At 51.6% G+C, this 25938-nt stretch overlaps 1 protein-coding gene across 4 annotated transcripts; it reads right to left on the reverse strand.

The window, feature by feature from the left end:
* Positions 1-1751: 1751 nt before the first annotated feature.
* Positions 1752-25562, reverse strand: ZC3H4 (zinc finger CCCH-type containing 4). 4 transcript variants are annotated; one of them, XM_063139665.1, is made up of 14 exons: positions 25368-25562; positions 15371-15587; positions 14608-14718; positions 14028-14244; positions 13120-13265; positions 12934-13030; positions 12612-12757; positions 11589-11705; positions 7959-8070; positions 7486-7595; positions 6939-7303; positions 6260-6540; positions 5787-6044; positions 1752-4006 (listed from the first exon to the last, which is right to left on the reverse strand). In XM_063139665.1, exons 1-14 carry the CDS (start codon positions 25553-25555, stop codon positions 2508-2510), a joined length of 3864 nt encoding a protein of 1287 aa, XP_062995735.1. In that variant the 5' UTR covers positions 25556-25562; the 3' UTR covers positions 1752-2507. The 4 variants fall into 4 exon arrangements, with proteins under 4 accessions (XP_062995735.1, XP_062995733.1, XP_062995734.1 ...); XM_063139663.1 differs by having other exon boundaries at positions 13120-13268; XM_063139664.1 differs by having other exon boundaries at positions 7486-7590; positions 7954-8070; positions 13120-13268.
* Between the last annotated feature and the right edge of the window lie 376 nt (positions 25563-25938).

Genomic DNA, 25938 nt, shown 5'->3' on the forward strand with positions numbered 1-25938 from the left:
GTTAGATGTATCTCTTCCTTCCCCCCTTTTAAACCAGTCTCTACAACACACTGTGGAATTTATGTTCCCCAGGCAAGAAAGAAAATTTTAAATTAAATCACTTTGCCTGAAATGGGAGGAACTGCAAAGGCACAAGTATGGGGAAATGAACGACCCACCCCTCGTCTTTTAAAATTGAACACTGCTAAGACAGGGTACTAATGATGCTCCTCACAATCCCTGAGCGCCCCCACCCCCAAAACAGTGCAAACTCCTTAAAGCTGTTTTTTCAAATGCTAAATACTTTTCTCCCCTCAAAAGAGCTGAATCAGATGAGCTCCACCACTTCCAATACTGCCAGCAAGAAGCCCTTTACAGACCAGACCGCTGTAGGAGACATGCCTACACCTAAGACACTGCCCTGGTTCACATGTAGCATCAATTCATGGGTTGAACAGCCCAAGAATTGGCGGGGCTGCCAGCACGGAAGCAAGCACACTGCCTCCTGTGTGCTTGCTGCTTCCGTTGCTGGGTTGCCTGATGTGACATCTGAACCCAGAGCTTAACCCCAAACAAAGCTTGGTTTAACCCCAAACAACCCAGAGGGCTGGGTTCAGATATCGCATATAACCACCCAGGAACATGGCGTTCCTGGGTTGCTGATTAAAGCTGATTCAAAAGAAAGGGAAAAGCACACAGGGGTCAGGGCGCTTGTTCCCTCACTCACACATAATGACAACTCATGATTTAAATAACCAGGGTTTGTCGTTACACGTGAACCGATCCACACTCTACCCTTCTCTCACACAGGGCCGTCATCACTCAGGCTGACCTGCTCCAGGGGCTTCCAGGGGCAGTTCAGCAACAGCCCCCTTGTCAGCCTTGGTCAAAGCAGAGGGAAACACTCGGGGGCCCTTTCCAAATGCTCAGCAACTTCTTCCCTGTCTCCTGAGCAGGCTCCTGCCCAGGAAGGGCACAGGCACCTCACCCTTGACAAGCGGATACGGCATACGGCATTTGTTTAAAGGCGGGGGGAACACTTTCCAAAGAGCTGCTAACACCTGTGTGGTGAAATACTTTTTCAGACCAGCACCTCCAAAACACATCCTGCCTCGACATCCCGTAAGTGCAGGCAAACAAAGCATGAGGAGACGCTTGGAGCCCAGCCGCTTGTCTGCCCCCCCTCCCACCCCCGCCCACCCAAAAAACCCTATGATGGACAGGACTGAGCGGCTGCAGGGACAGGGCAAAACGCCTGCATTTCTAACACAAAGGCAACCAGACGCCCCCTCCTCAGAAGAGGAGAGCAGCCCCAATCCAGGGGCTGGAGCTATACACGGAGAGTCACCAAGACAGGCTCCTTCTACGTAGAAAACAGGTTCTGCCTGGGAATAAGACTGGACCGGGCAGTTGGCCTGCTCTCATGAACACCCAGCCCTTCAAGAACTCAATAGCAGAGACAGTTACTTGGCTTCTGGTCTGCATCAACTACTGTGGGGGAATCAAGGCCGGGCAGCTGCTCTTCTGATGCTACCAAAAGGGCACTTTGGAAACGGCACGGAATCCCGCAAAGTGCTCAGGCTGCATTTTACATGAACCCCTTTGCAACGGTGACCCTGAGGCAGCCTGGCTCACTTTAAGTACCCCACTGTACCTCCACAGAAGATATGAGAAACTGCCTGTTATTTATGGAAACTGCATAATCTACATGCAACTTTGGGCGCTGGCAGTCCCTGCTTATTTAGAGGAGCGTAGAAGACATACACGCAAAATCCAGAGGGATATTAATAATTTAATTTCAAAACTACAAACTCTGTTTTGGTAGAATGCAGGACCCACCCACCCAGCGTAGCCCCCACCTTGTTCTAGCCCAGCTGGATCTCATCATCATCATCATCCAGCAACCTCAAGGAAATGGCAGGAAAACAGGTACTTAAAACAAAACCCAAGACAATTACAAAAATAATCCAACATGGTTATTTCTCCATGGCAATTTTCACTAGATTTTTTTTTTAAAAGGCTATGATACACATATTTTGTTACAGTTCGGAAATGAAGATACATATATTCTACAGATCAGCATGGCTGACAGCTTCATCCCTTTACGCTACAGGTAGGAACTGTCTTTCTTTCACCAGTCTCTCCTCCTCCTCACAGACCGTGCTGAAGAGGAGAAGCCGGTGGGGGTCAGACGTGGCCCACTGTGCACAGAAAGGGCTCTGGGTTGGTGGGACTTAGCTGGCCCAGATTTCAAAAGAAGATTTGAAGACACTGAATGATTTCAGGCGGACCTCAAAAAAGTCCAAGAAGGAACTCTTGGGGCATCACACAATACTGGCTAGTACTACTTGAGTTACTCTGATTACTTGTTTACAAAGTCGCTTGAAGATTACGCACTACAGCACTGAGCAAAACCCAAAGGACGTATATACAAGTGATATGGCAAAGGGATGCATTAATGGAATAAAAAAGTTATGAACACTGCTGCTTCTCTGGAACACCCGTCTGCACGTGCAAGTCTTTTAATACTACTGGCAGAACGGGGAGGCAGTTGGGTCAAAGCCTTTAAAAACATCCTTTAAGGAGCCAGCGTCCTGTAGGTCTCCCTCCTGGGCAGGGCTATTCCCAGCAAATGGGCTTCCTGCCCCAGACTTAGCTGCCTGCTTCACCATGCCATAGACCGGGGGCACCGGGAGGTTGTGAACGCCAGGCTGCGTGGCAGTCTCTGTAGCAAGTGTGGCGGTGGCAGTGGCGGCAGCAGCTGCCACCTTGGGCCGAGGCCGATTGTAGCTGTTGTACCGGTCGGTGGCAGGTTCTGCGCTGGGCTTCTCCATCTCCAGCTGGTCCAGCGCCGAACGGCGCACAAACAGCGGCTCCTTCCCCCGGCCTCCGCTTTTGCTTCCGTCGGAGGCCTTGGCAGCTGGGCTCCCCTCGCCAGCGCACTCTGCAGCCTTGCCACCTGAGCTGGGGGTCCGTGGGTCATAGAGGCTGATCCCGCTCAGAACGCTGCTCTGGCCGGGGCCTCTGCTCAGCCCCCCTGCGGTCAGCAGCCGGGGGTCATACGGAGCAATGCTGGGGGCCGCGGCCTCGGAGCCAGCAACGGGCCCAGCTGGCAACGGGGTGCCGGCGGCGTCAGTGGGCTTTGAGGGCCCCCCCGAGGGCGCAGGCTCGGAGGTCTTCAGCAGCCTGGGGTCTGCAGGGGCCTTCCGCGTCCGGGGATCGCTGGGCTTGTCGCTTGGGCCAGGGCTGCCGCCGGCTGCGTTGACCGTCTTCAATATCCTGGACAGCAGCTCAAAGTCTGGCAGGCTGGAACCAGGGCTGGCAGCGGGCTCTGCGGGGGCTGCCACCCGCTGCCTAGGGTCTGCGAGGCTGGTGTTTTGGGGCCGGTTCAGGCGCGGGTCGAGAGCAGGCAGAGGCTGGAGGGCAGGTGGGACAGGGACAAACTCCTGCTTGGGGACGGGCAGGGGGATCAAGTCCTCGGGGCTCCAGAGCACCAGGCGGGCAAAACTGGGCTTGAGGAGGAGGAGGTCCTTCTTGATGTGGCTGAACTGCTGCAGCTGGCTGCGGGGGTCCCGGAGGGTGTGGCTGGGCAGCGCGTCCAGAGGAATGGTGACCGGCTTGTCCCTGAGGGCCCGCTGCTCCCCCTCCTCCTCCTCAGGAACAGCAGCAGCCTTCTGACCGGCGGTGGGGCTGGAACGCAGAGGGTCCGGCTTAGGTGCCGAGGGGAGAGCGTGCCGCGCCAGTCGCGGGTCAGTGGGCCCCACATCTCCAGCGCCAGGCAGAGCAGAAGGCTCCGCGTTTCGAGACAGTCTGGGATCACGCAGGAGACGAGGGTCGGCCGGCCGGCCGCTCCCTGATGGCTGGTTTTTCTGCAGGCGAGGGTCAGTCCTGCCCAAGGCAGGGCTGGCGTTGTTGGCCGGGTCCTCGTGGGTCCTGCTGGAGCTTTGCTGCCGTAGCGTCTTCAGGATGGAGCTGACACTGCTGCTGCCGTCATCCTCATCACTGGAATACCAGTTGCCGGTATCGCCTGGGGCGGGGAGGGGGGAACGGGGAGAGAGCAGAGCATGGAAGAGCGACTCACGGCTGAAGTGTGTCTCTTGCGACCCCCCGCCCCAAATCAGCCCATACTGACAAGTAAGTTTACTGGAATATTTATTTCAGTTTGGGGGCTGCTGCCCTCTCCACAGCCCTGAAGGCAAGTAGCAACATTTTAGAAAGGGAACAAAACTCTTTTCACTGAAAATCACCAGCCTGCAGGTAGAGATGAAAAAATTCCAGAAATTTTGAGGCCATGGGGGAAAACAACAACAGGGTTTTTCCATTTTAGTTCAGAATAACGGGAAATTTTGGGAAAGGGGGAAAATTAGCAACACTTGTTCTTTTTTTTTTTTTACTGCGTTTTACAGCTCTATAGTGGCTTTGATGCTTTCAGGCAGACGTTCTCAATCTGGTGCCCTCCAGGTATCTTGGATTTCAGCTCCCATCAGCCTCAAGCAGCAAAGCCAAAGGCCGGGGATGCTGGGTGCTGCAATCCAAAACATTCAGAGGGCAACAGGTTGGGAAGGGGGCTGCTTTAGGAACATAAAGCAGCCTTTCCGTTCCTAAAGTTATTTTACGTATAGTTTGCTCATAACATTATCATTATATTTAATGATTTTTAAAAGTAAACTCCGTAGATTTGTAATTCTAGTTTGAATAGAGTAGCGTAGGACTACATTACACGACTGCTACAGCACCAGAAACGCAGGACTCTCTAGAACAAAACCCAAACTGTCAAGAACACACAATGGTGACTCTACTCAAGTGTTGGGAAACTGGGCGTAAATGTCTATTGGGTAAAATATACTCTAGATCAATAATTTTAATAAGGAATGAAAGAACTAACTATGCTGGGAATCTGACAGGGAAGAACCAAATAACACTTTCTCCAATGTCTTCATTATTTCCAGACATTTTACAGCTCTAGTCTTTCTGTAAAAGTGATCTCATTATGTAGTTTATCATTTTGGGGGGAGTAAAAGCTGGGTGACAAAATTTATTTATTTATTTAATTTATTTATTTATTGCATTTCTATACTGCCCAATAGCCGGAGCTCTCTGGGCGGTTCACAAAAATTAAAACCATTCAAAGTATAAAACAACAGTATAAAACCATAATATAAAATACAATATAAAAGCTCAACCAGATAAAAACAGCAGCAATGCAAAATTACAAATTTAAAACACCATGTTAAAATGTATTTCTAGATTATTAAAATGTTAGGAGAATAAAAAATAAAAAAAATATAAACACGTTGTCTTAAATTCTCAAAGAAAATACTGGGGCTTTCCAGGCCAGCTTGATCTCTGTGAAGGGCCCCCCAAGAAGGCACTTTCCCCATGGGAAACACTGAATCCCCCCCCTTCCAACATGCTAGCTGTGTATGTGCAGAAGCTGGGCAGGGAGGGGGAGGGCATGCAAGGACGTTCAGTCCTCTGAGCCCCCACCTACAGTTCTGAATGCCAGAGCCAAGCCTGGACGGCAGCTGATGAGTCCTCAACTGAGATGAAAGATGCCACTTTCTCACCAGCCGGAGCTCCAGAAAACCACGCCTGTGCCACTGCCACAAAATGTCCAGGCACAGGCCGTGGGTCCAGGGACACACCAAGGAACTAAGAGGGCTGAAGGAGGCCAGAGAGGGCTGAACCCCTCCAACAGTTGGAGAATGGAAGCTGCCTAGCCTAGCCACTCAAGGAAGTGAGGCTGGTGATGAGACTGGCCTGGAGGGACCCCCGCCCGCCCGCCCGCGCCCCTCGGAGCCACTTGCCTTCCTCATGCTCCCGTTCCTGCTTGCATCCCTCCGCCGCCTGCCGACGGGCCCTCTCTTCCTCCTCCTGCTGCTTGTGCTGGATGCGCAGGTACAGGGCTCTCTGAGTGGAGGGCAGGAAGTCAGGGACGTTGCTGGGCGGGTTCTGCAGCCTGGAGACCCCTCCGTCGCAGAAGGGATCCGGCTCTAGGGAGGGGTCAGGGAAGACGTTCTCCCCGGGCAGCTCGTGCATCTCCTCGTAGCTCCCGTAGCCCCCCTCTGCCAGAGAAAGAACCATCGAGAAGACGACGTGAGCAAGCCTCAGGCGCCACCGAGACGTGCGTCAGAGGGGCGCGAGGAGCCACCGGGCCTGAGGGCATCAGCATAGCCTTCCGTTTACCACAGGCCACGCAGGCAGCCGCGACCCTCTGGCAAAGGCATGTCAATCAAAGCAGGTGCAAAGCAGCCCCGCCCACCACCCAGCGGAGGCTTACCTGGGCCCCCCATCAGGCTGGGGTCCATCTCCAAACCTTCCGGATGCGGGTAGAAATTGTCATAGAAGTCTTGTGCGGGGGGCCCGGGAGGCATCTCCTCGGGGCCGAAGGGCATCATTGGGAGCCCGGGGCCCATGGGAGGGCCTGAGTTCATCCCCGGCCCCATGGGCATGTCAGGGCACATGTCAGGAAGCATGTCAGGGATCATGTCTGGGGGCAGGTCCGGCGGCAGGTCGGGATGCCCAGGCCCAGGGAACCGAGGCGGAGACATGCCTGGGTGCCTAGAGGGAGGAAAGTGGCAAGCGCCAGGGAGTCCCATCAAGACAGGCACAAAGCAGCCCAGGGCAGCAGCCGTTGCACCCACTGGGGAAGCCCCGAAGGGGCTCTGCTGCAGCCCTTCTCACTGAAGGAAGGGGCAGGACAGGAGTCACGGAGCGCGGCCTGGGAAGTCTCTGGTTAGCAAGACCGGGGGGGGGGGGCAATAGCTCACATCCAGAACCTGGACCGGAAGCACTCTGGCTGCCTCCAGCTGGGGCTAGAGGCCAAAGGTGCACCAGCTGCACTGCTGACAACCCCCCCCCTGCCCCGCAATTCTCTGTCTCTCTCTCTCTGCCTTTCCACTCACTCCGGAACCCCGGCCTGCTGTGTCTCCACATCTGTGAGGGGAGGTGGCACATACCTCACGCCCAGCTTCTCCGCCAGCTGCCCCGTGGGTCTCACCACAATCTCAAAGAGCGAGGGAATCTTCTTGTACATGTCCTGCTGCTGCTGCAGCTGCTGAGGTGAAAGGGGCTCGTGCAATGGAGGCGGCATCTGGGGCGGCCCGGGGGGCGGCAGGGGGGGCGGCGGGGGTGGAGCAGGGGGGCCTCCAGGCATCGGCCGGCCATTGGGAGACGTTGGGGCTGGTGGTCCCGGTGGCCGAGGGGGGGTGGGCAGCAATCCCACCCCAGGAGGGGGCTTTGGCAAGGGATTGATGCCCTGTTTCTTTAGCTCCTCCACTTCCTTCTCGTCTTCTGCTCCTGCCTCAGCATCATCCGCCAACATCTAGGGGGCAAAAAAACACATGCCAGGGGAGGGGGGTAGCTTGCCCACGGACGGAGCCGCCTCCGCCCTCCCCATCGCCACCCCTGCCTGCTGCTGGTCAAGGCCAGCCTCTGTAAGGGGCTCCTCCTGGGTGGAGAAGCAAATCTCGACGGCAGCCACAGCCGCCATCCAGGCCTTTTTACCTTATCCAGAAGCTCCCGTGTTTCATCAGTGAGTGGCTCATGGGAGAACATGCAGTCATCCCCGTTGATGCAATTCCCCGTCGTGTGAAAGAGCTTACAAGGGAAGTCCCGTGCGAGGCGTTAAGGAAAGGGAAACATTCCAAGCAGCAGAAGGACAAAGCACACCCAATTCGCAACACCCACTTCCCCTGCTCCGCTGCCCACGGCCTCCGGAGATCCCAACGTCCCCACGGCTGGTGGCCATGAACTGTCTCTGGGGCACACTGGGTGATGACTCCCCAGCTCATATGTGCCGCCGGGCTCAGCCATTTTGAGATGGAAACTGGCAAAGCGCCTGCAGATAGCTGGTTTTTGAGGTGATGAAAGGCAGACTGGGAGGGCAAAGATTACTTTCCCACATCTTCCCTGGGATTAGATTTCATCTGAAAATGCGGGACGTAAGAGCCTTGGGCAGAAACAACCGGAAAGGATATCGTGCATGTAGGGACAGTTCTCAGCTCTGGCGCAGTAACCAGTGATGTAAAACTTGCACAGTTCCCGTTTCTTTGGTAGCTCAATATCATGGCTGAAGTTGCAGTGTTCCCCCTGCAAAGCAGAAGGCACCACTTAGACACAAATGGGACCGCTGTCCTAAGGAAAAGGTTTCCTGGTCTCAGGGGACCACAGTTTGACATCTGCATACGAAGGATGTTTAGCAGCTTGTCCCTGGGTCCCAGAAACACTCCCCCCCCCCACACACACACAATGAGCTAACTGTCAGTGTTTGCTGGCTAGGAGCAGAGATTTATGGCTGCCCTTATCAATGTGGAGGCCGAGCCAGGAAAACGGCAGCTGGACTTCCTTCGTTGGCTGGGACGCCGGCAGAGTTGAATAACACAGCCCCAAAGTGGGCTGTAGATGCAGGCAGAGTTGAGGTTGCAGTCCAAGGGAGTCCGGCGTTCACCAAGGCGTGCAAACGTGCAGAGAGCTGGACGGGCCGGACACTGGGGTTTGCACATTGTTTCCAGCATCTTCCCTGGGCAGCTCAGATCCCTTTTAACTCCTAACCTGTCGCCAGGTGCTGCCAATGAGCCCTGTAGCTTGAGAGCTCTGGCAGCCTGCCAATGCTGATCCCTCGCTCTCCTGAGCCTGTGCTCAGCTGGTGTTGGAGCCTCATGACCCCCTTCCTCATTGTCAGACTCCGCTGGAGGGCCTCAGCTGGGTCTTGCCTGCCCCCTGACAGCAAGGGCTCTTGTCCTACCTTGCTGCTAGTCCCTTCCTCAACATCTGCTGGAGCTAGCCCTTCCCCTTCACCCTCTGACGAGGAGGAGTCCAGGGTAGGCAAGATACCAATATCTCCTGCGGTCTGGCAGTGAGCCTGGAAAGGACAGCGGCCATCGAAGGAATGCTCAATCCCATCCTGCCTCCATGCTAGGGTCACTACTAAGCCCCCTGGGCCAGGCAAACCCAAAGACACCCCACAGTGTCATGGACCTGTGCCAATCCTGCCCCATGGTTGTGCCACCACAACTGTGGCATCTGCAGCACACCACCAGCACAGGGGGCAAAATGGGCAGGAGAGAAGCGGGGCGGACTCACAATCCTAAATTCACACAAGAGGCCGACCCACTGAAAGGACAACAAAGACAACAGGCAGGCTAATGTTTAGCCTTAAGGTCTGTGGGGAGATAGAGCAGCTCTTTTTAAGTACCTAAAGGGCTGCAACATGGAAGAGGGCCATGGCTGAACGTCAGGAAAAACCTCCTGAGGTCAGAGCAGTCTGGCCACGGAACCAACTGCCTTCGGAGGAGATGGTGGGATCTTCTTCACTGGGGGGGGGGGGGGGGGAGTCCAGCAGAGACTGGACAGCATCTGTCAGTGATGCTTTAAACTGGATTCCTGCACTGAGGAGGAGTTTGGACTCCATGGCCTCAAGGGGAACCCTTCCAACTCTCTGACTCCCCCTGTAGTCAACAGAGACACACATCTCGTGCCCATCAAGGCACAGGCCCCAGAACTATCCTGCTGGCTCCTCCTGCCTAGAGAACTTAAGAGCACCTAAGTGTTAAGTCTGTTTGATGGTGAGTGGTGTATTGTAAGACTGAAAATTGACAAGTCCTTCCTTGTAGATGAAAAAGGCCGGGAAATCCGAGTCTTGTTCTAGTGACGGATGCAGCCGCTTTGCTATGGCTCCCTTCTGTATTTCTGCTACAGAAGAGTCTGACGAGGGAGGAGTCCGCTATCTCTCTCCCAATGTTCCTTCCAGCTGAGCTCCCCCCAACCCCCAACTGCCATCTTGCTCTGAGGGGAGAAGAAAAAACTCTTTTCCTATAGCTTGTCTTGGCTGTTAATTATATAAGCTTATTCAAATTTACCATTTTAATTTTTCATGCAAACTGCTTTGTGAGATTTGTGTAAGAAACGGTATATAAATATGCTATATTAATAAATAAAATAGTTTAAATCGGTGGCAGCACAGCCCTAGGCATGTCTACTCAACGAGTCCATTGTGCCTTCTGCCCTCATCAGTGTGTGGAGGGCTGCAGCCTTAACTACTAAAGCAAACTCATAAATAGCCCTGGTGAAAGGGTGCTTTGCGCTCCCAGCAAGGACCCATCTCAAGGAGAGCGGGAAGGGATGACGAATGCACCTTGCGTCTTCGTAGAGCTCTTGGACAAGCATTCTGTCTGAAGACACAAATGCCCCCTTTCATATCCAGCGCTGTCAAGGGCAAAGCTTCTGACCCACCTGAAAGGAAGCCATCGTGCCTCAAAGCAGGGCTCCCAGAATCCAGTCCCACATGCATCTCTCACCCTTTAGATAACGTAGGGAGAACTATGGACTGGTGGAACAGCCCTCAGCGGTTAGAACCCGTGTCTCACACACAGCAACCTACTGGGGAGGTGTTGTGCAAAAGCCATCCCCCCCATGCAGGAAAGCTCCCACAATTTATTTATTTCATTTATATCCTGCCTTTTTTCCTCTAAGGAACCCAAGGTAGCATGCATAACCCTCCTCCTCCTCTCCACCCTGTGAGGTGGGTTGGGCTGAGAGTCTGTGACTGGCCCAAAGTCACCCAGTGGGTTTCCATGGCCGAGTGGGGACTAGAACTCAGACCCCCCCCACTCCCAGTCCAACACCTTAGCCACTACCCCACATAGTGAAGGCTACGAGGAGCAGCACAGACACTCCATTCCACTTGTGACCTCTTTTCCTTTGCAGCATCACAGCCAGAGCAAAGACCCCGGCACACAACAGCTGAGGCAGGTGAGCTTGGCCTATATGCCTACTCCACCCTCCCCCATAGCCACACGTGGACATCAGGGGCACCACCAAATAGGGGCGTGGGGTTAAGGTGTAAAGACTGGAGAATGCCCAGCTAGCAGCAGGCACAATCTACCCAACATGGAAAGAAAATGGACTACTTTCAACTGTTGCTGTCCACTCACTACTATCCCCACGTCTCTCTTGGCTTTAGTCACGGTCAACCTGGCAAGCGAGTTCTCCACTCCCAGCACAATGCAAGCAGCAAGAGAGATGTGAAGGCCCAGGAAAAAACTGGGGAAAAGGTGTTCCCACCCACCCCACACCCACCCCGTCTTTTCCCCCAGGGACTGCTTTTGTTCCCCTCCCCCCCCCCAAAAATTGAACACCTTTCGATTATAAAATATTTTCTTTTAGAAGACAAAGCATTTATATATTGTTACTACGTATGAAGAACACTTTTATAGAAAGACTGGAGATGCAAAAGGTCTGGAAATAATGAAGCATGTGGGAAAATGCTCTCTGTGAGATTCTCAGCATAGTTCTTTCTTTCATTCATTATTAAAAGTATGGATCTAAAGTATGTTTTACTGACAGACATTTTTTCCCCATGGCCTCGACATTTCCGGAAACTTTACATCTCTAGGCAACAAGCAAGACCCACAGCAAACGGGCTGTTCCCCTTGAAGGTGGGGGGGGGGGGCATTTCTCTTCCAGTTCCTAAAACATGGTTCTTACTGAACTGGGCGCTGAACCGGGCGCCTGCTCTCTATCCTACTACTGAAGCCCACCCCTTAGGTGTTGCACCCACCACCACATCCCTTTACAGCAATAAATGAAAGCCGGCACTGGACACTTACCCAGGTGCAACGTCCCTCTACAAAATATTTGCAGATAACTTTCCCTTTCTTATCTGATTGCTGGTGGGACTTATCGTGGTCGTTCCGCCTGTAATTTCCACTGCCACCGCCACCATCCTATGGGAAGCACAAAAGGTTTTATTTAAATATGTTACTCGCCTATCACTGGTTTCTACGCAGGCCAAAGCTGGAGGGCTACAACTGAAAAGGCCCTATCATGGGTCACACTACCTGCCTCACCTGGGAGAGCCAAGGGACCCACTGAAGAGCCTCCGAGGCAGAACTTAGTAGCCAAGCAGGCTCATGTGGGAGGAGGCTGTCCTTGAGGTATTCTGGACTCCAGCCATTTAGGGGTTAAAAGATTAAGATCAGCGCCTAGATTTGGGCCCAAACTAAGAGTCAATTTAGTTATTTTATGATTGAGGAAATGGGACCCATGTGCCTGGTCCCAGGTGATAGACGCATTGTACGCTAACCGAAGTTTCTGAATCATATTCAAGGGTAGCCCCCGGTATATAATGCACTGCAATGATACAAACGAGAGGTTATCAAAGTGCTTACAACAGCAGCCAGGCTCACAGCTGGCACAGCAGCCTTAGCGGGTGAAAGCAGCCAAAAACAGGACCGAATCTATTATCACCCTCAGAATGAAAGACCTGGTCTTTTAAGGGCGACAGCAATCCCCACCCCGGTAGGCCAGCCACTACCTCCAGGGTCAGATAGAAGAGCAGAAGGCAGAAGGTGGAGCTGCTGTGGACGTCAACTCACAGCATTCCTGGCCGCTGCCCAAGCTGGCCGGGGCTTCTGGGAGCTCAAGTCCAAACCGTCTGTCGATCTTACCCTCTGCTCTCCCCTGAGATAAACCGCCTACCAACAGCATTCTCTGCCTGGTGGGGACTAAATGCTCATCTAATTTCAAGCAGACAAAGAAGCAAGAGGAGCACCAACCCACAGCGCCCAAGGAAGACCTACAACATGTCCAGAGAGGCTGACGCCACCTGAGCAAGGGGAGCGGCCACTCACCCCCATGTCGTTGTCGTAGTAGTCGTCCTCTTCGTTCATCCCGCCTCCTTTGCCCATGCCTCCTCCTCTTCCTCGGTGGCCTCTTCCTCGGCCCATGCCCTTGCCTCCTCGCCCCCTGGAGCCACGCCCTCGGCCACGCCCCATGCCTGAAACAAGGCCGTTTCCTGACATGAGAACTGTAGCGTGCAGTCCATTTAGGCCAACACTGACCACTATGTAGCTGAGCCCAACCGTGGCAGCATAAACAAAAGCTGAGTCTACCCACGGGGCAGGGCTCGCTCACCTGACACGGTTGAAGCCTCGGCCCGTCAGGGCCACCTACCTCTGCCCCTCCCCTCCTTGCTTCTGCGATACTGGTTCAGTTCCTTGGAGTAGTCGTCGTATCCCTCCTCGCCCACGGGCTCTTCTCCTTCACAATACTGCCGTTCAAGAGAAGAGGAATCAACACGGTGGGATCGTAACAAGAAGGGTGCTGGGCCGGGGACAAGGGCCCAACCTGCCAGCTCACCTCCATTTCCTCTTCATACATTTCCTCCTCCTCCTCCTCAGGGTGCTCTCCTCCTCTTCCCCTGCCACGGCTACCTCGACCCATGCTTCTTCCTCTCATCCCTCCTCTTCCACGGCCACGGTAGCCTCGTCCTCGGCCACGACCTCCTGCTGACACAAATCAGATGAGGCCCAAAACAAAAACGCACCAGACTCCAGCACATAACTAGGTATCACGTGAAACACACTAACAGGGCTCCCTGCGCACAAGAAATGTCACAAAAGCATGTGGGAACAGCTGCCCTGCCCTGCAAGGGCACCTGGCAAGCCTAGTCTTGGCTCCAGGAACGAGCGGACACCACTCAAGAGGTGCATGTGCACGTGTGCAAGTCTTCCTAGAACTAAACTTCCAAAGGAGTATGAAATAAAAGCAGCATTGCTGTGGCAATGGACCTCAGCTGAGAATACTGGGTACCCAAGAGGCAAATGCACCATTGGTACCAAAGCCCATCTGAATCTGGACAAGCCGAAAGAAGCACCCAAGAGCTTTCTTGGAGGCAGCTGGCCAGCCTGGAGGGAACCCGGCAGCAGGAGCCACACAATTCCTCACTCATGATGAAAGGGAGCAGGAATACAAACCTGATTCCACCCTAACCCAGGTAGTGTCTGCACCCTGTTTTTAAAGTTTTGCCCCAGAACCTGCACTCATCCTGGAAGCCAGTGCTGCCAGCCATTCAGAAAGGCAAATCAAATTCTTCTGAGTGGCAGAGGGCTGCTGACTTCCAAGGTGCGCATCAAAGTTTGTTTTGGGGCCACATTCAATGAACAGAACGTAACACTCCTCAAACACTGCTTCGACCTCTGTGCCAAATAACTATCAAGCAGCATGCTGGGTGCTCTTGAGATGCGGGTTAGAGAAGACGGCCGTACCTCGCCCCCTGTGCGACCCCTCCTTTGCCCTCCGATATTGGTTCAGCTCCTTCGCGAAGTCATCATACTCTTCTTTCCCCATGTCTTCATCATCCTCTCCCTCATAGTCACAATAGCCCTCATTCTCATATTCCTCATATATGGGGTAGTTCTTGCTCTCCATTTTGGAATATCCCTTCTTTGGGGCGCTGTGAGATGACGAGTACTGCTGGTGGGACTGGAGGCAAGCACACAAGTGGTTATGGAGAACGAACGGACGGTGCGCATAAGCTGGAGGTGAGCTTCTGAAGTACAAACGGGCCCTCGTCACACCTCACAAGCCAACATCCCCTTCCAAACCCACCCTTTCCACACAGTTAGCAGCACCATCGCTGTGGTACCTTTTCATTCCAACACAGAGCCCCAAATAGCATCATCCCCAAGGCATTAAACTCCGATTCCCATGGCATAGGAACCCTTGCCTAGCTATGGGGAGGGAGCAGCCTCCACGCCCAGAGACACAACGCCTGCAGGACCACAGCCAGCACCAGGCCAGATTCTTTGGCCACAGCCAAAAGCATTTCTGGTGTTCGCTACTTACAGAGGAGTAGATGGGGCTGTATTCCCTGTACTTCCGGTGCCCCTTTTCACTCGGGCTGAAATCCGAGTCCTCACTGTAGTCTGAGAAGTCTTCGCTGGAAGAGGCATGGCGCTGCGAGGAAGGGCAGGGCCATCACACATCACCATCACACACACCTCCTCCTCCTCCTCCCCCTCCTCCCCCCCCCCCCCCATTTTGCTCATCCAGTTTCGGCTGATCCTTGAAAGAGCACTCCGATGCCTCCAAGCAACTGTCAGACCTCAGAGCCTCAGGAGGAAAAAAGGCGGATTCGAAAGGCACTCAGACAACAAAAGCTACTGGGAGCTGGGACCCCAAGAATTTGGCAAACAGTTTTGGCGCCTCTTATCATCCATTCATTTTCTCCAGGGGGGCAAGTGTGAACTAGGAGCTGTTTTTAACCCAGAAAACTCTTCCAGGCTCCAACACCTTTTAGTCACTCTCTGCCGTGCCTCTTTCTAGTTCCAACAGGTCCACGTTCTTCAGGAGCCTCCGCTGCTCCTGGACCCTGCTACAGCCTGTGCACCATCTCCTCTGTCGTGATTTCTGTGGCCAGGATTCTGTTTGCACGGCTGATGCCGGGGGCCCAGAGATCCTCGCCAAGAGGCTTAACGCAGGGCAGCAGCCGGTGGTTGGGCCTTCCCTGCGTGCCCTCAACCTCTACTCCCAGATCTGGGCAGGCATGAAAAGAGGACGAGGTGGAGGCTGAACTCGGTACTCCCGATGCTACCTTCACCTCACTCACCTTATGCTTGGATTTCCTTTTCTTCTTTGACCTCCGCTTCTCTTTCTCACGCTCTTTCCGACGCTTCCTTTTCCTCCGGTGAGTCTTCTCTTCATCTGAGTCAGTGTGATGCTTCTCATTTTTCTCCTTCCGACTCTTCTCGTGTGACTCTGAAGCATTGTGGGGTTCCTCACCTCCATCATCTTCCAGCTCCCCTTCTTCCAGCTCCCCATCCTCCCTGCAATGACACATGACCAGAATCACTTGGCAGGAAGGGGCACGGCAGGCGACCCAGGTAAGTTTCAAAATTGAAAGCTATTCTAAATACCAAGCGCCACTTTGCCCTTCAAACCTCACAGTCTGAGCAGATCACTAGAAAAGAGCCAAGCCAAGCCTGTTCCCGGAACCGGTCCCCACTCTGCTGGACACCCCTGCCCAAAAAGAATATGGCTCTCATCCCAAGACAATATTCCCGGGGAGGACACAAACACAGGCGCACCAACAAATGCAACCATCAAATGTGCAAACTTCTTTGACTGTGCAAACCGATCGGTGATTGGATGTATCTGTGTTAAAGCAAGAAACAGTGGCCTCTTCAACAGGCTGTTATCCAGATAGAAATCGGGGTTTACCTTCATTATAATCCTTTGGCTACCAGCACAGAACAGTAAGTTTTAAAGGGACCCCTTCAAGAGCACACAGAAAAGCAGTATGACAGAAGCAGAGAAAAAGCCCTTCTTTTAGCCCAAACTTCCCCAAACTGATACCTTCACATATGCTGGTACAACAACTCCCATCATGCCTAGGCAGCAAAGCCCATGGCCATGCTGACCGAAGAGGATGGGAGTTGTAGGCAAACACATCCAGGGGGCACCAGGTTGAGGAAGCCTGCTTTCGGCTACAGCTGAACTCCCATTTCCTCTCTTGGCCTTCTAAATACAGCAAGTAGTAGAACCAGCAGCACCTTTCATCCCAACCCAAAGCCGTGAAACATTTCACAAGGAAGCAGTTCACGCATTTTGTTGTAAAAGATTTGACATTATCCCCATTTTATAGGATAATGTAAAGAAAGTCCTGAAAAGTAATCAAGGCTTGACACCAGGGTGGATTTGATTTAAATCAATATGATTTAAATAATGATTTAAACCACTACTCAGAAAGACTCGATTTAATCATGTGACTCCCGCCCCCCAAAAGTGCACTCTATTCATTGAATTTTTTTGAAAGTTAGCACTTAAGAGGTAAGGGGTTGATTCTGTGTACATAGATTTGCAAAGGAACAATGGGGTTGTGATCTCTGCAGACACAGTTTTGAGAACTGTAAAGCCAAGCATCTGTGATATCTTCTAGATAGAAAAATTGCCCAATAATCTTACAGAGCATGACACTGTGAAAGGATTAATGGAATTCATTTACCAAAAAAATTAAACATTGCATGAATATATAGCCTCATGCTACATAATTAAAAACGAATCCTTATTTCATGATAACCTTTGGACTATAATATATCTTAAATAGAAAACTATCTTTAGATAGATTTTTCCTCAAAAAGCATTTTATTAAAAAAATCCGATTTAAATAAAAAAATCCATTTTAAATAAAAAAAAAATCTGCGTTTTTTTTCAAAAAAATCTTTTTAAAAAATCATTGACTTTTATCCACCCTGCCTGACATTCAGCACCTTGAAAGAGTAATCTGTTCCGGTGCACCACCCCTCTGCTACAGTAGCTCAGTCTCTCTCTGCGTGGTGACAAATGTTTTTAAAGTTTTGTTTTTAAAGTTAACCTAAAACCCTCCGAATGTTTGCTCCCAGCAGGGCACGTGCTTGTGAGCCCGTCACTGGGAAAATGGCTGGGGCTGCCTCCCACTCAAGGGCGGCAACACGCAGTCTCTTTGCTCACTGCTGCCTGATGTTCTTGCACAGACAACCACAACAGGGGAAAGGACTCAATGGGGAAAGGCCAGCCCGCCAGCCCTCCGCCCTTGGTTGTTATCTCATGAGGACAGACACACCCGAGAAATCAGCTCATCCCTCTTCTTCAAGCTTCTGGGATGTAAATCCATGGGAAGTAGGCGCAAGGCTGCAGCCTTACCTATCCACAAAGAACTGATGATGGCAGCTGTTATTCACCCAAAAATGTAACCTGATATAACAGCTGGAGCGTGTTCAGAGGAGGGCAACCAGGATGATCAGGGGTCTGGAAACAAAGCCCTATGAGGAGAGACTGAAAGAACTGGGCATGTTTAGCCTGGAGAAGAGAAGATTGAAGGGAGACATGATAGCACTCTTCAAATACTTAAAAGGTTGTCACACAGAGGAAGGCCAGGATCTCTTCTCGATCATCCCAGAGTGCAGGACACAGAATCACGGGCTCAAGTTACAGGAAGCCAGATTTCGGCTGGACATCAGGAAAAACTTCCTGACTGTTAGAGCAGTACGACAATGGAATCAGTTACCTAGGGAGGTTGTGGGCTCTCCCACACTACAGGCATTCAAGAGGCAGCTGGACAACCCTCTGTCAGGGATGCTTTAGGGGGGATTCCTGCATTGAGCAGGGGGTTGGACTCGATGTCCTTGTAGGCCCCTTCCAACTCTGCTATTCTATGATTCTCTTTGAATCCAAGCCAGGCATACTTTTTGACAACAAGCAGTGGGATATTAGTTATGACCAACTTAAGTCCCATTGATTTCAATGGATCTACTCAAAGTATGACCAAGACTGAATTCAACCTAATGTCTGCCCAGCTATGGAGTTCTGAAAGGCCAGCAGCAAGTGGATCATCTTTAAAAACAGTGGCAAAATAACACGTGGCATTTCAGTGCTTTTAAGACAAATGGCACAACAGTGAAACCCAAAGAAACTGCACTCCAAGGTAGCCGCACTCTAGCACAAAGATGGCACTGGGACTGCTTCACAATGACATTTGTAACGGAGGTGACCCTCCGTGCAAGAAAAGAAGCAAATGACCCTACTTTGATTTGGAAAATTTTCCAATTAAAAGTTTTCCAGAAAACCCACATCATCTCCAGTCAGTGTCAACAACATTGTGCTAGATGGACCAAGGGTCTGACTCAATGTAAGGCCAGCTTCCTATGTTCCTAAGTGCATACCTGCACAGGCAGCCAGGTGTGGAAATCATAATAATCCCCTCGCCAGTCGCCACAACAACGACAGCCTCAGAAGTTCGGCCTTCCATCTCCACACCCGCCTGCCAGGCCTGCTGCATTAAAAACAGAATACCATCAAGCGGTATTTCACATGAGGCGCCCACCTCATCTGCCTATCTTACACCAGTCAACGGCTGCTGCGGCTTTAGTGTTTATAAACTGAGACCAATAGGTCTGGAGCTTGGCTTTTCAAGTCAGGCTTCCTGGGTTTACACAACAGGCGCTTGAGGAAATGCCCAGCTTCACAAAATGAAGATGTACAACGGGTGGCACACCCACACCTGCCCACACTCCTTAGCAGGGGCAAGAGGCAAGACCTGCTCTCCTGCTATTACTGACGGCATCGTTCTTCTGCTGCCCTCGGGGCGAGGGTGGGGCAGGGAAGCAAAGCTCAGACTCAGCCCAGGCTTGGCTGCTCCTCAGGTGTGTTAAATGTCTCACATCTCACTCCCGCAGAATCCTCCCTCCTGCTCACACTGTCAAAGACTTCGTGCTGCCCTGCAAATTCTTCTCAGGCCGCCTCACAACTCAAGGGCTGCTTGGCTCCAGGGGCGCCCCTAATTTTCTCCCAGGGAGCCCACCAGTGTGCTGCAGGAGCCCTGCACGGAAGTCAGTTCCTCCGCTGTCTCCACACAAACACCTCTATCAAGACACAGCACGTAGCCTATCGGCTGCAATGTGCCGCCACCATCCCCAATGGCCACGTTCTTCCCTCAGACGGGAAAGGGATCCAAGCTGGCAGCAGCCTCTGGAAATTTTTACAATACTCCCCCAAATGGAAAAGTGTGCAAACCGTCATTTCTAACACCTAAGCAGAACCGAATCTTGCAAGACAATTGAATAGCTCAAACTGTTCAAATCCTGGAACAATTCGAGAAGAACACCCAACATTTCATATCCCTGCAAATAAATGTTTTGCAGAGAGGAATCTGAATAGCATTACGGTGTTTGGGGGCAGAGGAGAGGAGAATAAGCTGGGAGTTCCAGGGCTGCTGGATCTTGTCTTCGCCACCCCCTTCTTTCCTGTGGTCCCTTCACCTAAACATCCCCACATGGGCATAAATACACACATCCAGCCTGCCGAGTAATAAAAACGCCTGGAAGCCTTCTGCTTGGAAGGCACTGGAGACCTACAGCCCAATCCTATACATGATTACTCAGAGGTAAGTTCTATTGCATTCACTGGGGCTTACTCTCTAGTAAGTGTGTGTAGGATTGCAGCCTTATTATGCTCTCTCTTGACATGGTTTAAGCAAAAACATGAAGGTGACCGAAAGCTTGGTGGCTTAAGGCTGTGTGAGAAGTTATTAATCAGCAACTCTGAGCAAGATTATTACTGGAAGTTAGAGGGCTCTGCCAACTTCATTGTAGAGCTTGCCATATGTGTTCACTCTGGCTATAGAGCAAAGCGGCGTGGTTGCCATGTGGCTATGGGGCTTTCGGAGGATAATGCTGATACTGGGGGGAGAACACCTGGCCCGCCTGCTAACTCTGCAGAATGCTGCGCTTCAGGCAAAATATGACCTCACAGTCACCCGCGGTGACCTCACAGATCACATGATTGAAGCCTGTTGAAGCAGACATGCAAGAAAATGGAAGTCTCCAAGACCTGGGGCAGAAATCGCTCGGCCCTTGGAAGCCCATATAAGGAGCCGTGCATGCCGACAGCAAAGAACCATGACTACAACACACGCTTAGTGCCAAGAACACGAGGCAACAGAAGACAGCCAGGGAGATCAACTAAGATTGGGGAGGGGAGAGTTAAGTGAAGCCTGAGGTCAGCACAGGAAGGCGGCTCAACAGATCTGGGGAGCAGGGAGCTCCACCAGGCATAGGGTGGTGCACAGGGCAAGGCTGAAAGGGGGAACAATCGCTGAGCTTGAAGTGAAAACAAGACGGAAGCTGAAGGGAAGACACAACCTTTAAGCATAGCTCTGAATGAACGTGACAGGGGTCTTGCGCCCAGGCTGAAAGACAGGGGCAACCCTAATGCAGCAACAGGAAAGATTTTAGCGCAATGTTTTGAACCGATTGAGGAAGGGCAGAAATCCAAGGCCACCAGGGAAGTGGTGAATGCTTGTGGTTTTACTTGACTGAATGTGCAAGAATCTCCTATTTTAATTACAGCAACTAAAATCTGTACGTTTATCTTTGCAAGAAAAATTTTACCTTCCAACTTTGTGCCTGAAACTTGACACAACTAAGAACTTTTCTGCAGACAATCAAGCTAGACGTCTGTGCTGCCCCCTGATGGCACAAAAGTCGAAAGCCAGGGAAATCCCATCCTGCTGGACTAGCCTGTGTGGCAATGAAATGGAGGCGGAGGAGGTGTTCCCCTCCTCCTGAACTGCCTTTGTGCATGCCCACGGGTGAAGGGCATCTTACAGTTAGGACCTGGGGCTAAAGAAGCACCCTACAGCACCCGCTAAGATCTGCATAGGCTGCTGATCCATAGCAAAACAATGACCCACCTAGGCCTGAGATCTCACAATCCTGTGCGGAGAACACGGAGTTATAATTTAGCCAGTGAATGAAGACTAAATACAAAGACTGTGTCAAAGCCACAGAAAAACTGGCCCGCTCTATCTGAAACAAACCATGAATAGAGCAAACGGGGATATTCCCTGAAGCAGAAACTCCACAAAAGTAAAATAACAGTGTGTGGTGTACGTTTCCCTACCTACTATATTATAAATGCACTTTATGCAATGGACAAAAGCATAATCTTTGGCGTTATATAAAACACTGATGCATCTTTAGGCTGGCAAAATTACTAACTAGCAAGGATCTCACTAAACGATCTGGATGGAAATGCTGCTCAGCTAAGCACTGCTGAAATGAATCCACGGGGCCTCTTCTGTATGCAAGTCTTATCCTACTTGGGGAGTGCAAGTTAGCCCCACTGAATTCAGTGGAACTTACTCTCCATCTCAACTGCAGATCATGACAGGGTTTCACTAGGAGTTGCTTTACCATGGCAGGGTGAGGAGAACACCTGAAGCCTTAATCTCCTTAATGCCGGACATGGCTAGACTTTTATTTATTTATTTACATTTATATACTGCTCAATTATCTAACACAGATCCCAGAGCGGTCAACATAGATATAAACAGTAAAAGAAAGCAAATTAAATAAGCAAATTAAAATTATTCCCAAAGTGTTTAGATTTTTGTACACTAGCACCACCGGCAGCCAATAGGTAGCCAGTGCAATTCCCTCAGCAAAGGAGTGATATGCTAAAAAGAGGCCGCTACTGACTTTTAAAGAAGATCAAGCACAAGCTATGGTTGCAAGTCAGACCCATAGTTTTCTTGGCCCTCTCTGAAAACCTCAACTGGCAATTATTACCGGGGGAGAGGGGAATGCTTCAGTTGTTTGAACAACTACAACGGCCTTCCCTAATCCAAAAGTAGCCCTTTTATCTCTGAATCATCTATGTACCCTCTTTGGAAACACATTTTCCAACAGAACCTGTTGCTACCGAATGATGAGCCAACTGAGGTACAAGGGAGTAATACAGAAGAAGTAGGACCCTGCTCTGTTGAGTATTAAAAAGATTCCGCCTCAAGAGAGCAGCCACCGACAGGCACAAGACGCTTCTTCCGAATGACTCTGCCTTCTTCTTTGCGACAAATGATCCAGCTACTTCCTCCTGCTACCAAAACTGCTTTTTACGTCCCCCAACCAGAAAATCTCAAGAGGCAGCACTCAACAACAACCCCCCACCCTCATTCAAATCTTGCTCTTGGTCTGCCCACCTCCAGTCATATTAAGCACTATGCAACTGCTGCATATTTAATTAAAGGGACATTTCTGGGTCTGGGGTCTACTTTTATAAAGGATTTAGTATTCTATCTAGCTTTGTACTGGTTGTCTTTAAACTGCCAGCTAATGAAGTCATTTGTTTGTATTTCAACAGCTAGCTTTCCCTCATCCTTCCTGCTGGCCATTATGCTGACTCATGGCATCCTATGCTGACGTCATTCACCCAAGAGTGCACTTGCCAGATTCAACAGGGGACAGGACTTCTGGGTCTCAGACATCAGAACGGAGCTGGGAATTCAGCAGATGCCAGCTGGGCCTTGGCCTGACCTAGCACTGCAATGGGCTAAGAAAAGCTCCCACATAAAATCTCCCTTTCTTTCTGCAAAGCTATTGAAGGCACAAGAGGATGATCCACATGGAATTTGTCAAGCATACCAGCATAAGATGCAGATTTGGGATTCATATTTTAATTACTTTTCAATTAGCATCATACAGAGCTGCCAGACAAATGGTCAGTGCCTAGGGTATAAAGAACATGTACTTTCCAAGTAGTTCACCCTCTTTTGTGAAATGTTAAAGGTGGCTTTGTACATATCCTCACCTTGTCTCTCTCTCTCTCTCTCTCTCTCTCTGTGTGTGTGTGTGTGTGTGTGTGTGTGTGTGTGTGTGCAACTCCCTGCTTAAGTTTGTCGACAGCTACCTGGCAGAAGAATCGAAAACCTTACAACCCCCACTTAATAACCCTAGCAAACCTCAGAAAGCACTGGTTTGCCTGCCTGCCTGCCTACCCCAAAGGCAGACAAAATGTGCGTGAAGTGCTTTAAGCACCGAGGGAAGGCTCTACATAGATACTTATAATTATAAATTGAGGATGAAGTCTCAGCAGCGAGATGGTAAACTATATTTAAGCCAGCCTCTATTCACAGGGTGGCGCAAATCTCCTGCAACTCTTGGTATCACATCACACCTTTCTGCAAGCAGTACTGTTACCTCTGCTCTGTTTCATTGACCCATCTCAACCTCATGGATTCAGGCTGCTCATGACATTATTAGCAAAAAGAGTTTTCTGGAAGATCAGTAGAAGCAGACATAAAACAGCTAAGTTTTTAAATTGTGGAAACGTGGGCTTTTATAATAGCTGTGGGTGGAATTTATCCTTTGAAATTATGATGTATATTGGCTTCATAAAATAAATTATTTAGATGCAATCAATTCTATCCTGTTGGCGCTAAAATCATATTGGCCAGATGGTTCAACCTATTCTGGCCACCAGAGCTCGGCTGGTGATTGAAAAAGGAATCTGGGAAATTAAAGCCAAACTAATAACAATAGTAACTTTGTCACTGATTCCATGGTGTGAATATAGCCAGACATGAAAGAAAAGGTATTTGGATAACTGCGTAACAGCATGTGTGCATGTTAGTAAGTTGTTTTTTTCTTAAAAATAAAATTAAAAAAATCCTAAGCTTAGTTTTTCTTGTTTTGTAAATCATGTTTTCTAGCACAGGTATACAGAATTAACGTTGTGGTAGAGGAGGAAAGCAGTGAGAGGAACAAGCCAAAATTATTCCATATAAATGGATGTGTGGCCTTCATAAATGGTATCCACCCCCCCGCTCCCCCCCCCCCCGGCCATCCGAATAAAGAGAATACTGCACTATGGGCCAAAATGCATATCCTTGTTTTACACAAAGAACAGGAGTGACAGGATTTGGAAAGCACCAGGTTGGGGGCTGGATACTAGCAGCCTAATGTTCACAACAGGAAGACATTCTAATTTGGATTCACTTATCTTGTGTGAGGAACAAACATGAACTTTTCACAGTACATGTGGCTAACCAAAGGACAATGAAAACAGGAAGAAAAAGGTTTCTAATAAAGTGCTTACACTGTACATGTCTACTGGTTACCAAAGAAACCCTCAATTGGGGGGGGGGCAGGGCAGAAGAGTGTGTGATGACTTTGGGGGCACTGTGATTTGTTACACTTTAGAACTGCTTATTGTTGCATAAACAATGGCTGTTTATCTGAGCAAACCTGCACCAAGTGCAGTAGTGTGTATCCACTTTCCATGTAATGGAATGAAGATGGAGTTTGTAGACTAAAACGTCTATATGGAATCCAAGCTGGAGCTGCACGGGGAGGGGGGTTCACTCTGCAAACTTTATAGCAGAAATCTGGGCTTTTTAAAAAAATTATATATATAAATAAAAAGTGAGTGTGTGCTTTTGTGAGTACTTCCTTAAGTTAATGTCACACATAGAAGGAAGATGCACCAATCAGCTCAACAGAGAGGGGCACAATTCTGCTTGTTTCCTTAAATGAAATGCTTACTGACTTCTGGCCTTTGTTTGTGGCAGGGAAAGAAAGGAACAAGGTACAAATTGAATTATTCAATAAAAGAGATTACTTACCAACCCAACCCCTGCATCACATGAAAGAGAGAACTCCTCAGGGAGTGAGGCCGCCCACACACACACACACACACACACAACACCAAAGGTGCATCAGCAGCCACTCTGCACTGCCCACCTGCCTCCCAGGAAGTGGGGGGGGGGGAGACGAGGCGACTCTCGCCCACTCTGGTGCACGCAGCAGCCCTCCCCTCCCCTCCTCCCGTGCCCTAGCTCGTGGCAGGCTTAGGCTCGTCTCAGCAGGGCTGCTGCTGGATGGCCTTGAGGGTGGGGAGCACGTTCTGCCTCCCCATAGGGAGGGACGGAGGGGGACCCACTCACCTTGCTCGCCCTGCGCAGGGACTAAAGACAAAGGGCTGATGGAGAGATGTATATGGGGGGGGGGATACGCAGATCCCTCTCTAAGGCCCCTTCCTCCTCCTCTCCCCCCCCCCGCGCACAGCCTCCCCCACCCCCTCCTCCGCCCCGGCCGGCCCTGGGCTTGTTCCAGGCACAGCCGTCGGGGGTGGGGAGTGGGGAGGCACCTGCTCCCCCCCCTTCCCGGGCTTCGGTCTACCTGCCTGCCTGCCTGCCTGCCTCCCCCGGTCGCGCTGCCCTCCTGCCCCCCCTCCCCGCCGTCAGAGGAAGAGAGAGAGAGAGAGAGAGAGAGAGAGAGAGGCGGGTACTGGACCTTTCGTCCGGGCCGGGCCCGTGGTGGTGTTGTTGGAGCGGCCGGGCGCTGGCGCCGCCGAGGCCCAGGCTGCCGTGGTGGTGGTGGTGGTGGTGGCTGTGGCTGTGGAGGGCGGCGGCCGGAGAAGGGGACGGGGGGCTCGAGTGCGGGCTGCTGGGCGGGGGCACGCTGGGGCTCTCCACGGCCATGGGGGGCGAGGGCCGGCCGGCCGGCCGAGCGGCTGGGGGCGCGGAGAAGGGGACGGGCTGGGGCGGGCGGGCGAGCGAGCGGAGGCGGCGGAGGACGAGGCCGAGGCGGTGGCGGCGGCGGCGGCAGAGAGGCGGGCGGGCGGGACGGGGCACAGTCACTGTACAGGGCGGGCCTGAGGCGCCGCGCTCCGCTCGCCGGCTGCCTGGCTGGCTGGCTGGCTCCGAGGCTGCACCACACAAAATGGCGCCCGCCTGATAGCGACACTCGGCCCGCGCGCTCGCGCCGCTCTCCCGCGCCCCGCCAGCCAGCCAGCGCGCGGCCACACCCGAGCGCAGCAGCCAGCGACGACGACGACGGGGGAGGGGCAGGAGCGGGAGGGCAG

Source organism: Elgaria multicarinata, chromosome 13 (genome assembly GCF_023053635.1).
Source record: "Elgaria multicarinata webbii isolate HBS135686 ecotype San Diego chromosome 13, rElgMul1.1.pri, whole genome shotgun sequence".
In the NCBI taxonomy this organism is placed as follows: domain Eukaryota; kingdom Metazoa; phylum Chordata; class Lepidosauria; order Squamata; family Anguidae; genus Elgaria; species Elgaria multicarinata.